General features: G+C 40.7%; 1 protein-coding gene across 4 annotated transcripts in view; it reads right to left on the bottom strand.

The window, feature by feature from the left end:
• The window catches only part of ankef1a (ankyrin repeat and EF-hand domain containing 1a), a 28,699-nt gene extending 17,590 nt beyond the window's left edge, over positions 1 to 11,109 (bottom strand). For 3 of the 4 annotated variants that reach the window (XM_029002836.1, XM_029002838.1, XM_029002839.1), the window contains exons 1-4: positions 10,134 to 10,611; positions 9,182 to 9,378; positions 8,295 to 8,444; positions 8,051 to 8,174 (exon numbers count right to left, since the gene is read on the bottom strand). In XM_029002836.1, coding sequence (XP_028858669.1) covers positions 8,051 to 8,174; positions 8,295 to 8,444; positions 9,182 to 9,378; positions 10,134 to 10,485 — 823 coding nt within the window. In that variant the 5' untranslated portion in view covers positions 10,486 to 10,611. Of the gene's footprint in view, positions 1 to 8,050; positions 8,175 to 8,294; positions 8,445 to 9,181; positions 9,379 to 10,133; positions 10,612 to 10,975 lie in introns of those variants that run through there. The other variant, XM_029002837.1, reaches the window with a different exon arrangement.
• Positions 11,110 to 14,334: the final 3,225 nt, after the last annotated feature.

Genomic DNA, 14,334 nt, shown 5'->3' with positions numbered 1-14,334 from the left:
CAGTGAGGTTGTCTGGTTCAGCAGCCTTTCATGAGTTAACTCTGCGAATATTTTTTCTCATGTTTGCCGTGGTTAGACACAGCACCTGATCACTGTCAGGAGGATTGGATGTCCTTGCAGTCACATCGTTCTGTTTGTCAAATAGTGTGTAGAAGTCACTCAATGTCACATGCAAATGTTTTAGTCCTGTAGATTGTGACGGCCTGGATGCCCTGCCACATGTGCTGTGTGTCACCGCTGTCCTTAAAATGGCTGTGAATTTTCTGCCCGTGTGCAAGCTTTGCTTCTCTAATGGCTCGAGACAGTCTGGCCCTTGCTGATCTTAGGGCCACCCTGTCACTCGTCCTGAAGGCAGAGTCTTGAGCTTTGAGCATCTCATGTACCTCTGCAGTCATTCACAGCTTCTGGTTTCATCTTGTTGTGATGGACTTGAAGACTGTAATGTCATCAGTGCATTTGCTGATTTAGCTGTTGACTGATGTTGTGTACTCCACCAAGTTGATGGTGTTGTCACCATTGGTTGCAGCCTCCCAAAATATTTGCCAGTCAGTGCACTCAAAGCAGTCTTGAAGAGCAGAAATGGCTCCTGCCGTTCTCACCTGCTTCAGAACTGGTTTTGTGCATGTGATGTATGGCCTGTATGCTGGAATTAGCATAACAGTGATGTGGTCTGCCAAGATGGGGCGGGGCTCCTCCCGGTATGCACTGGCAATGTAAGTAAATATGAGATCCAGTGTGTTATCCTCTCTTGTTGCAAAGTCCACATGTTGATGGAATTTAGGGAGAACTGGGTTGAGATTTGCCTGGTTGAATTCTCCGGCGACAATGAACTGTCCGTCAGGGTGTACATTCTGCAGATCGCTAATAGCTCTGTAATGCAGTGGGGCAGTGGTGACCTAGCGGTTAAGGAAGCGGCCCTGTAATCAGAAGGTTGCCGGTTCGAATCCCGATCCACCAAGGTGCTACTGAGGTGCACCATCCCCACACCATCCCCACACACTGCTCCCCGGGCACCTGTCATGGCTGCCCACTGCTCACTCAGGGTGATGGGTTAAATGCAGAGGACAAATTTCACTGTGTGCCCCATGTGCTGTGCTGCTGTGTCCAGCTGAATGGCGGCGTCTGTAATTCTGTCGCTAAGCCACGTCTCAGTAAAAGCAGTCTCTATATTCCCGTTGGGTAATCCGCTGAAGTTTGATGTAGTGAAGTATGTCAAATCACATTTAATAACTGTTCAAGTAAGTGCTTGGGCATTTACTCTATGGTTTTGTGAACCATTCATTGTTCATTTCATGCAAATAAATGCATTTCATGTTCACATTAAAAAATGTATTAAATAAATACATTGAGGAGACATGGAAGACAAAAAAAAGTTGTGTATACTTGCATTGCGAACTGAAACGATGGTAGAATTTGAATTTGTTTGAATGCACAAGAGTTTGCTGGTGCGACTAGCTCATGCTAGTTTGCTTCTTTTCTCTGTTTTTGATATGAGTTATTGACTGTAATTGGTTGTCACATATGTTCTTACAAAAGAGTGTTTTTTCCGATTCACAAAAAATAGTTTGGAATGTTTTAGCAAGTCTAAATGTTGAGTATCCACATGTATGAGTGGAAACAGATCAGGCAAGTGGTCTGGATACGGCACTGACAGCCTCAGCATCTAATTTAGGTGGCTTGCTGACAGAACAAATAAAGCCGACATCTTTAGGTGAAGCTCTAGGTGGCAAATAATTTTTCTTCTTCAGTTTTGTACAATTAGTGCTTAGATGACCAGTCATGTCAATAAAAAACAGCCACAGGCTTTCCTGGATTGAGACCTTGAAGATCTAAAAATGTTTCGCTTCTTTTTTCATTAATGTTGCTTTTCCGTTGATTAGAGAAAAAAAACCTTGTAAGTTGCCTGCACCAGAGTGGAAACCTTTTGGACATTCAAGATGGGTATTTATTGTCACATGACACCATTCACATGACCCGGGAAATGTGGAAGCGGGTGATATCTCTTTTGAGATTCTACATACCAATATAACTCATGTAGTCTCACAAAATAAAAATCCTAAATTCATTCCATTGATTATTATTTATAGACCCCCTGGACCCTATTCTGAGTTTCTTAGTGAATTTACAGATTTTGTCTCCAACTTAGTTGTATATGTGGATAAAGCCCTAATTGTCGGCGACTTTAACATCCACTGTGATAAATTAGAAGACTCACTAAGAACCGCATTCCTGTCTTTATTAGACACAGTTGAAGTTAACCAACATGTAACAGGACCTACTCACGAAGGTGGTCACACGCTCGATCTTGTGTTGACTTTCGGTTTAAATATAGAAGATATAGTTACTCTTCCGCAATCTGAAATGGTCTCAGATCATTTCCTCATCGCTTTTAAAATATGTCTCAGACACAACAAACTCAATCCCCCTCGTTATAGAGACAAACGGACAATTACATCAAGTACGGCACAGAGGTTTATTAATACCTTACCAGATTTATCAACGCTGATAAACTCACCGTCAGACCCCGCTGAACTTGACCAAGCGACCAAATGTCTAGAATCAACACTGCGTAGTACGTTAGATATAGTCGCTCCCCTCAAAAGGAAGATAGTAAGAGATAAAAACTTAATTCCTTGGTATAATGATCACACGCGCTCGCATAAGAAGACTACCCGGAAATTAGAACGCAAATGGCATAAAAGTAAATTAAACATATTCCGAATAGCTTGGAAGGAGAGCCTACTTAACTATAAGAAGGCTCTTAGCGCGGCTCGATCAACGTATCTGTCCTCGTTAATAGACAAAAACAAAAATAATCCCGGACTCCTGTTTAAAACTATAGCCAAACTAACCAGGAATAAGACAGAAATGGATGCGACCACTCAATATCATCATAATAGCGATGATTTTATGAATTTCTTTAATACTAAAATTGTCACAAATAGAGAGAAGATTAAAAGCACAACAAATAGCTCCGCCGATATTTCCATGGAAAATAATCTTCTAATAGACCACCGATTAGAACGATTCAACCCTATTAAAGAGCATGAATTAATCAAATTAATCTCGTCATCAAATCAATGTACTTGCGCTTTGGATCCGATTCCAACAAGGCTCCTTAAGCAAATAGCACCCAATGTTATAAATTCTATCCTCAAAATTGTTAACTCGTCGCTTAGCACCGGCCACGTACCAAGTTCGTTCAAGGTAGCAGTCATTAGACCCCTGATTAAAAAGCCGGATCTTGATCGCAGTCAGCTTTCAAATTATAGACCGATATCCAACCTTCCGTTCATATCAAAAATCTTAGTTGTAGCCCAGCAGCTGAGCGCATACCTAGACTGTAACAACATCCATGAAGTATATCAATCAGGATTTAGACCTCATCCTAGCACTGAGACAGCGCTGGTTAAAGTGGTTAATGACCTGCTGTTGGCCTCTGATCAGGGACTCATCTCGCTGCTTGTCCTGCTTGAGTGCAGCGTTTGACACTATTGATCACGCTATTCTCCTTGCCAGGTTAGAGAATGTTATCGGGATTAAGGGAACAGCCCTTGAATGGTTCAGATCATATTTGATCAACCGATATCAGTTTGTGGACATCAATGGTGTTTCGTCTTCACATAGTAAAGTAGAGTTTGGTGTTCCACAAGGTTTTGTCCTAGGTCCATTACTCTTTTCTCTATACATGTTACCTTTAGAGCTTTCATTGCTATGCTGACGACACACAGCTGTATCTGTCAGCAATGCCAGATCAGAGGCAGCAGCTGAACAAAATAGAGAATTGTCTGAAGGACATTAGACAGTGGATGCTTACCAACTTTCTCCTGTTAAACCCTGACAAGACAGAAGCGCTTGTACTTGGGTCTCAAGCAGCCAGGCATAAACTGGCTGACTACACAATAACCCTGGATAGCCTTTCTATCTCACCGAGTATTGAAGTGAAGGATCTAGGTGTCATCATTGATGCAGGTCTCTCATTCAATTCGCACGTAGACAATGTCACTAGAATAGCATTCTTTCACCTTAGAAATATTGCGAAAATAAGAAATATCATTTCAATGCATGATGCAGAAAAGTTGGTCCATGCATTTATTACATCAAGGTTAGATTACTGCAATGCATTATTGTCTGGATGCTCTAGTAGGTGCATGAGTAAACTACAGCTAGTACAGAATGCTGCAGCCAGAGTACTAACCAGAACCAGGAAATTTGACCACATCACCCCAGTCTTACAATCACTGCACTGGTTACCCATCAAATTTAGGATTGACTACAAAATCCTACTTTTAACCTATAAAGCTCTAAATGGTCTCGCCCCACAGTACCTGAGTGAACTTTTGGTTCTTTACGAACCGCCACGCCCCCTTCGATCAATGGGTGCGGGGTCACTACTGGTACCAAAGGTGCAGAAGGTCACAGCTGGGAGCAGATCCTTCTCCTATAGAGCTCCGCAGTTGTGGAACAGCTTGCCTGTCAGTGTCCGGGATTCAGACACAGTCTCAGTGTTTAAATCCAATCTCAAAACCTATCTGTTTTCTCTGGCTTTTTGCTAAAGTCCTAGACCCTCATTTCACTTGATTTACATTTACAGAATTTATCAGACGCCCTTATCCAGAGCAACTTACAATCAGTAGTTACAGGGACGCAGTGTCAATTAAGAAGTCCAGTTTATCACACAGTCCCCCTGTCAGACACAGACAGAGTTAAATCCACCCTAGTTAGGCTGTCCTAGTTAGGGTACCGGGCCACTGTAGCACCAATATACCACTATAACCACATATTTCAGTATCGGTCGTACAGTGCAACCGTCTGCCGCTGCTTCTGTTTGTTTTTCTCCGAGACACGGAATCAAGCGCCCAGACTACTGGCAGACCCCAGTGATCAGACCAGCAAATAAATCCTGGTTCCTGACAACTGCTTTACAAGGACAAAACATGAAACAAACCAGAGGGTCACCATAGCCACCACCACCATTACAACTACAGCTTCAGGGATCTTCAAATGGACCAGTAACATCATTATTGACACGTAATCTAGACCATGACACTGAATACATCCTGGACTTCTCCAACCCTACAACCGTAGGACTTATTATTATATCATATCCAACCCTGCACTGACACCATTTGCAGGCTCACTCTACCCTGGAAGGGGGTCCCTCTCTGTATCACTTTTTCCCAAGGTTTCTTCCTCTCTTTTTTTTCTCTCTCCTAGAGTTTTTTTTATGTGGAGTTTTTCCTTGTGTGCAGAAGGGTCAAGTGTGGGGGGTGTCAACTGTAGGGCCTGTCAAAGCCCATTGAGACATACTGTATGTGATTTTGGGCTATATAAGAAATAAATGTTGTTGTTGTTATTGTTGTTGCTGTTTCCTGCAGTATATTGCAACTAAACCTGATAAGTTTGGGATCAAGTTTTGGGTGGCTTGCGACCTAAAATCCAAGTACATTTGCAATGTCCTCCCATATCTTGGCACGGACCCCAGTCGTCCCAGTGGGGAGAGACTGTCTGAAAATGTAGGGATGAGAAAAGCCAAATGACTAATCTCTGGGACTTCTAGTGTTAAACTCTTCCAAAAGTACTCATTCCTGAAGCTGCTCCCAAGTGCTAACTTTATTTAAAACACACCACCAATCGAATAAGCTCTTTGTCTCTCTTGTCAAATTCCACGTAGGTAAGCTGAAGCTCCAGCCAATTTAATTTAAGCTCTTTGTGCTGGTGCTCTCGCATTGATGTTCATGTTGCTCACTTTTCCAAATTTTCAAGATGCAGCTGATGCTCCAGTTAAATTTCTCTGACAGAAATTCTTGACGTGTGCCTTTCCTCAAACACAACAAAGGCAAAATAACAACAAATGCTTGACAGATGGATCTGCACATAGAAGAATCCAGCTGGACACTTCTACCCGATTGGAGTTTATTGAGGGAAGACAGCACACCCAGCTGCTCAGATCAGAACCCAGATGAAACCCCAATTTGTTATGGCTCAAGGTCTAAGAACAGGGGAGGATCATATGCCAATGCCAATGTGCATTGGAGCACAGTTGACTCGCCAAATGGGCTCCCTGGCAAATACTTGTTACTGACATTAGAGAAGATAAAACTGACATTTAGGGTCTGTGTGGAGAGTGTTCAGGATTCTAGGAATTGCGCTGGAGAATGACCTGACCTGAAGCTGATGAAAAGGTGCAGCAGAGTCTTTATTTTCTGTGAATCTCCCCAAGAATCTGCTCCTTGCTTTCTATCACTAGTTGTTCCATTGACAGTGTGCTCACATATGGACTGTGTGCTTGGTATGGCAGCTGCTATGTCAGATCTCTCATCACTCTACACCTTTATCTCTCTGAACCTCCAGCACTGCTCGACTGGTACCACCATCTCTCAAGGTACTAGGAAATATTTATCTGGACTTTACTCAGTCTTTACTCCTATGTGGTGGAATTATCTTCCACTAGAACTCCAGTGGGGAGTTTAGGACTGGAGCCAGACAATACACTTTATTGTTTGTTGTGGTGTGTGTGTATCTGTCTTTAGTCCATCTTGTCTGTCTCTTTCCCCCTCCCCCTCTTAATGTCCAGCCAATGAGATTCCCTCGGGCAACACGTGCCTGACCCTGCTGCACCACAAGTGTCCCCTTGTCCCCTTGACACTTGTTTCCCTTTGTTCACAAGTGTCCCCTGACCCAGGTATTTTTTGGGGAGACGCAGTGTGGGTTAGGGGGCGCCGAGAGGAGCCTGGTGTCAGAACACCTCAAACAAGACGTGCGACCTGCTGTCTGGGTAACAGGGTGCGTGCTGTGAAGTTTCCTGGCCCAGCTAGATAGGCAGGCCTCCCTGTGAGATGTGTGTCTGGGCCCTGCTTTAATTTTTGGCTCAGTGAGGAAAGCTGCCTGAGTGTCTGGGTCCACAAGTGCCTTAACTGAATGGTGTTGTCCCCATTCAGCATCTCCTTTTTTGTTTATTTTGTCTATCATGTTTTTCAAAATATCGACCATTTGGGCCTCATCCGTCCTTCACCCGCGTGGCATGACAGCTTGCATCATTTCATAAGACAGCGTGACAAAGAAATAAGGTGCATTTCTTTTAATGCATGAAAATAATAATACTTCTGTGCCCAGTGGTGGATAGAAATGAAGTAAATGTAACTTGCTACTGTACTTAGCTTTATTGCGTACACTATCAGTAAAACGTTCGGGCATACCTACTCTGTGGCAGTTATGGAGACAAAGACAGGTTGTTTTGAAGATTCCAATGCTAGAAATATATTTACAATTTCTTGTAGGGGTAATTATGCTTGATGAATCTGTTTTTTCTAAATCACCTCTTTTTACCCTTGTGACTTCTTGTGACTGCTTAGTGAGATGCTCATTAACATGAGTGAATGATACGACAGTGTTGGAAGCTGAAATGCCACCACAATGGGAGGGACAGTTTACGTATTTCAGACTTTTGTGACACAAACACATGTGAAACGCCACGAGAGGAGGACTATTTTAGGAAGTACTTCAGACTTTTGTTATACAAACACATGTGAAACACATTCACATATGAAACTGACAAGCATGCATTTATACTACTGAAAACTTGTGCACACACACATATGAAACATCACACAGATACAGGTGAAAAGGACACACACACACACATATTAAACACTCACACAGATACAAGTGAAATGGACACACACAGACATATGAAACACTCATTAGAAACTAGATTTTGCACTTCAGACATTTACTTAAATGAAGAACATATCAGTGAAAATAATATACCATTTTGTATATTGTATAATGTTTTTATTTTACCATGCACTTTTGTACAGTCAAGTCTTTTCAAATTGATCAATAGCCTAAATTACAATACAGAAACATTCTGCCCTAAAACCTTGCACAGTCCCACATGTAAATGACCCGAATGAAGAAAAACAACAACATACACAATACAGCCCATAATAATGGTATTTTAAAAAACATGAGAAAGTCTGTAGAGTAAATGAATTGGATTTTTGTTTGTTTGAAATATTATATGAATATGAATGTAGATGGTTATTACCTCTCTGAGCAAGAAATCTGCAGCAGTCAGTGTGTCCACCTCTTGCAGCATAGTGTAGTGCAGTGTTTCCTTCTGCTGTCACCAGACCCATGTCTGCCGAATAGGCGGACAGTATTTGAATTACCTACAGAAAGTTGTAAAAAAGTTAATCAGGCTCTGAATTATAACTGTATAATGCAGTTATACTTTCATTACACACATTATTTCAGTAACTTATAGAATCTGGAGTTTAATGTATACTTACTTCAAAGTAACCTCCTTCAGCAGCAAAATGGACTGCATTAAACTTCTTTTTATCCAGTGCATTGACATTGGCCCCTTTTCTGAGGATGGCTCGCACAAGTTCAACAGCACCAGCCCTGGCTGCTTCCATCAAAGCAGAACGACCTGTTTTCTAGATTTTAACAGAGACCCTGTTTCACATATGGCAAACAATATATATATATATATATACACACACACACACACACACACACACACACACACATATATATATATAATTGTTCTCTACACTACACCACAGATGCACACACTCGCAGATGCACACACATTTGAAAAAAACAAATTTACAAACTCGTACACACAATTACTCTCTCACTCCCTTTGTTCAAACACTTTTTATTGCAATGCAAAAATGTGAGAGTTTAGAAAACAGATGGTGTTGATGTGGCAGGGATGCAGAGGTAAGGAGTGAAGTGATTGCCATTGTGAAACACTGCAGCACACGATGCACATAACAAAATGTGTCCTCTGCTTTTAACCATCACCCTTGGTGAAACACAGTGTGAAAGGGGAGCTCTGACCAGGCATCACGCATGGTCTGTTTTAGTGCACGTAAAAAGACCACGTAACGTAGGGACATGTTGAGCGCGTGCACAGACCAGGCGGCATCAGGCAACTGGTGTTAAAAACACTGTTAAAAGCGGTGTTTTTTTCATAAAAACGTGTAAGCGCAAAACCATGTGTAAAAGTGAAGGCGAATTATGTCCCACTTCAGTGCATGAGAGAGACTGCAGTCTATTTTGCTGCACAAAATATGAGGGTTCAAACCAAATGAGGGTTCAATAAATGCTTGTGCCATAAATAAAAGTCCCTGTCTTCTGCAACATATACTCCTGGGAGCTGCTATACCTGATTGGTGGCATTGGGGTTGGCACCATGGTCCAACATGCTGAGGCACATGACCAGGCAGCCCTCTGCCTGGCAGGCCTGCAGGAAGACAGGCTGACTGCTGAGAGACATATTGTTGACATCAGCGTTGTTGTCAAGGGCCACCTGCAGGCAGCGCATGTGGCGTTTGGTAGGGTAGAGGCAGTAGAAGAGAACACCTGGGAATGCAGCCAGAGATGGGATCACATTGCACAAGCGCCTGATGGCATGTATTCCTGATCTGTAATTAGATATAGATTTCTATTAAGAAGCCAACTGTAAAAATATTTCATGGCATGGTAGAATGGACTGTGAATAGGCACCAACCTGCAACACCATTATTTCTCATGGCCCCAGTATCTTGGTAAATGAATGCAATTCACTTTACAATCAGTAGAGGCACTGATACTTTCGAAGTTCTTGTGCTGCTTTCTTAATGTCAACTACAGGTGAGTTAGGTTTAGTGGGATAATTAGTGTTTCATTGTGATAGTTAGTAGATCTTTTATTTCCAATGACTGTCAACTTTAGTCAACTGGCTTCAATGTTAGGGTTGGAAGGTGATTGCTGTTTCAATTATCTCAGCATTTGCTATTCAAATCATTAAATAAACATTTCTTTAATGATATTTATATTTTCAATGTATTGCAACGCACAATCCAGGTCTTTGAGGAAATGCATCCATACAAACTGAATGTATCTTTTAATACATGATCAAAACAGCAAATGACTAATTGACAATAAATTATAGTTAATTAGCTAATAATATTTTTACAGAGAGCGAGAGAGAGACAGAATTATAGAGAGCAAGAGACTGAGAGAGCAAGCGAGACAGCATGAACTTTTCAAGCCACTTGAGAAGGTACTTGAAACAAAGCCCTTCTCTGTCATTTGATATACACAGGGTCAACAATATAGAGTACATAAAAACAAACCTTTTCCATCCATGTCCTGCAGGTTCATGTTTGCATGGTTATTGGTGAGCAAGGTCACCATGTTGTCATACCCAAGTTCAGCAGCAAGCATGAGTGAGGTACAACCCCTTTTGTCCTGGACATCTGGGTGAGCCCCTTTGGACAGCAGGTAGCTCGCCATGTCTGTGTTGTTCACTGAGGCAACAAGATGCAGAACACCTTTGCCCTCATGGGGCTCAGTGAGGTTGATCAAGTTGTCCAAGCCAACAATGACAAGTTTATCAATCTGAATCTTGTCACCTTTATGAACACACTGAATCAATTTGTAGATCTGCTGCACCTCCAGACAGGTTTTGGCTATTGGACTTGTCATTCTATCAAAAAACAAATCAACTAAATATCCAACATTGCCAGCTTAACATAGAAAATGTAATGCAAATGAAATAAAAATCAAGATGTTTTTGACATATGTACTACATCATATGTTGGTTCTGTTTTTGCAGTTGTTTAGATAACTTTTGGGTCATTTACTTAAACCACTGCATATACTACAACTTCGACACTTTGTCACACCCTTAATAATAAACATTTGGTGTTTACTTGTCTTGTATTTCACTAATATTTAGTATTTTTTTTGATGACCTGAAACATTTAAATGTGACCTAACATGGAAAAGGAGCCCTTGTTTTGTGTTTTTTACCATTTCTTATGTGTATCTCCACACGCTGCCTTCTATTTTTGGGATTTCCAAAAAATAAGAGCAGCCATATCGCGTCCGTGCGCACATAAATGGTGAGCTTTGCCTGTTCATCGCATGAGATTTAGTTTAGTAAACAACCAGCAAAAAAGAAAACTCTCCTCACCTTCCACGATGGTCTCAGTTAATTACAACAACAGCTTTAGTCTTTTATAATTCCAGCCTGTTAGTGAAAGTACAGTGTAGCAGTCCACAAGCACCGCCGGTAACACTGTTTCAAAGCAGACTTCTAGAGTGACTGTAAGGGGAGGGGACTGCGCAGGTCTCTATGGTAACCGAACGCTGTGAGCAGCAAGAGGAAACCGCGAGCATTACAATTCATCCACTTCCAGGACGTAGAATTATAGGATTTTTCCCACCATCACAGTTTATTCATTTGAGCCAACAGGAGTTTGCGTCGTCACGCCATTTCATGGGAGTGCAAACTACTTGGGATATCTGTGCTTTATCTCATTGGTTTCTCGAAAACTACACATGGGGCCACAAGCGCGATGTCATTAAAGCCAGACATATGTAAAGGACATGCCAGGCACTCTGTAAAGGTAAGGCTAAGCAAGAACAAAAGAAAGACGTCAAACCAGACTGATTGTTTGCATTTGTTTTCCCTAACAGCACAATTTCTTTACAGAATTTGAAGGAAGGAAAAATACATTCAAAATTGAATACAACAAAAAACTAATATTCAAAACATTTATATTCATGCATGTAAATAATAATTACAGCAGTTACTCGGGCAAAAAATTACTATCTCTCTTTTGACATCCCTCCCACCAAAATTTAGATTTTTATTGAAAAAAATAAACTTCGGTCACGTGGTCACGCATTTACAAACGCGGAACCAGGTGATGCGTTTCGTATTTAATCAGCACGTTGAGAACAAGTTTTGTGTCTAATTCCGTGACTCTAGTTGCCGCTGTGCCAGGAAAGACGGTTTACAACGCAGGTACCACAGGCAAAGAAGAAAAGCGGCTGGAAAAAACATTTACAGGTTTTAGGTAATCTGAGGCTGAGCCCTTATGAAAAGAATAATGCTAATAATAATTGTTAGCTGAACTAATTGATTATTGAGTGTTTAATTGTGTACTTTGAGAGTACACAATTAAAGTGGAACATGGAGTTTTGTTATTATGCAGGAGCGCTCATTATTTTAATGAGATTAAATAGAGAAATGCAACAAACCATTTCATGTAAATTCTAATACCTGTAACTAGAACATTTACCATTCTAATCATAAACAGGAACCAGGGACAAGCGGTCACATTATTTGACAGACCATGTCACATATTGTGACCGTGTTGTAAGAAGGATAGAAATGCAACACACACACACCCCAAACCATTTCAGGTTATGTCTTTCATACTTTAATACCTGTAACTACAACATTTACCATTCTAATCATGAACAGGAACCAGGGACAAGCGATCACATAATTTGACTGGTTTTGCCAGATATTGTGACCGTGCTGTAAGTAGGAGAGAAATAACCTGCACACAAAAAATGATTATCAACACAGGAACGGCTGAGCCACATATTTTCACTGGTATGATGGCCTAATGTAATTTGTGAGTATTTTTCTTTCCCCCCATATTAGACCTAAATAAAATTTGTACAAGCTGTACATATATGAAGTACACATAAGACACACTACAATATGTGCTCCCAATGCATACACTTAATTTACATCAATTAATTTTCATATGCATGACTCTACATTTACACATTTGCTCAGCCTTATCATATAAGGCATTTAGATGTAATTAGATTAGATTAATCTTGTAAAGCACTACCAATTCGATTTTTTTTATTTGGCCAATTATCTGTCATTCAGTTTTTGTCATTAGGTTCAAGGAATTGCTTCTAAAGTGGAGTCACGTGGTGTCAGAATATTTCAGTATTACTTGTGTTTAGTGCAGCTATTTTGTATGATGCAGCAGGACATATTGCAGCAATTAAGGAACTACCTCCTTGATGGTGAATTTCCTCTAAATTCTGACAAGCATCAGTGGTACATTTTGTGAAGAAAAGCAGAAAAGATGAATTGCACTTCGTATTTCTTTTTGTAATTGGCAATTCAATATTTCAAATGCTGATGCAATCTAATTCATTAAAAAATGTTGAATAATAAATAGAATAACAAGGCACTGAATTGCAGTTTGCATTGCATTTCATATTGCAAACTGTCAAAGTGCTGACAGTGCCGTCACGATAAGTGAGGGGATGAATAATTTTTAAATGTCTATGTGTCACCGCTGTCATGGGCATAGGAGGCATTTAAAAATGCCTCATTCGTATCATCCCCTAGCAATGTAAAATTTGTCATAGGATTTGAGATATATGTTTATGATTTTTTTATTTCACAGATGATTGTCTGTACTATATTAGACTGAAGCATGGGCAGGAGATCAAATGCAAGGTGTTGTGCAACACTGAGGAGGTGGATGCTGTCTTTATAGACTGCCATGCCAGTGCAAGTGGGGCACATCTGGACTAAATAAAAACCAGAGAGGTAATCCCTCAGATTTTACTGGCCTGGCATGTCCACAGACATCGAAGAATGGGTATGCTCATCAATATTTTGTCCCTGTACATGGTCTTGCACTTTATGTAAAGAACTCTTGTCCATTTATAATTAAAGTGATGGGGAAAGTGTCTGATGTATGGATAGGAAACAGAAACGGACCCATGATCCGCTGGTTCAAATCCAAAACCGTTAAGGTGCAGCTGAGGTGCCAAAGTAGCGTCTCCACACACTGCTCCCCAGACGCATTTCATGGCTTGTCCCTAAAGGTGATGGGTTAAAACAGAGGACAACATTTATGTGTTTCACAGTCCACCGTACACAGACCACAGCAGTATTTTTTATATTTTTCCTTAATGAATAAGATTTGATAGCCTAATCAGTACTTCATTGATTATACAGTAGAGATGGTTTTTCTTTCTTCCTTTTTTTTTTTTTTATACCGCTCTCCCTCAGGCATGCCACAGTGTATCAGTAATCTCTGTTTCCCTCTATTTTCTGCATTTACTTCTCTCACAATGACTGCCTGCATGTCCTTCCTCACCACATCCATAAACCTCATACTAGGCATTCCTGTTTTCCTCTTCACTGGTAACTCAATCCTCATCAGCCTTCTCCAAACATACTCAGCATCTCTCCTCAGGACACATCTGACCTTTTCTCCAGCTGTCCTTCTAATTAACTAATTTCTGATTCTGTCCATAGTCATCACTCTAAATGCAAATCTCTATCATTTTTTTACTTAATGGTACATACAGTTATATTAGTCCACAAATGTACAAAACATTTTAACATTACTCTTGTAGGTCAACACAGAGTGCATATGCAAACACAATGTGAAAAAAGTGAGAATGCATGTCTGGCCTACCACATTTATGCCCTTACATATATAATCAGCATAACATTGAAAATGTTTTACTTATTTTCCAGAGCACTTTCCAAATTGG

The sequence above is a fragment of the Denticeps clupeoides genome, chromosome 14, assembly GCF_900700375.1.
Source record: "Denticeps clupeoides chromosome 14, fDenClu1.1, whole genome shotgun sequence".
In the NCBI taxonomy this organism is placed as follows: domain Eukaryota; kingdom Metazoa; phylum Chordata; class Actinopteri; order Clupeiformes; family Denticipitidae; genus Denticeps; species Denticeps clupeoides.
The sequence above is the reverse complement of the archived record's forward strand: the minus strand, read 5'-3'. Positions and strand labels throughout refer to the sequence as shown.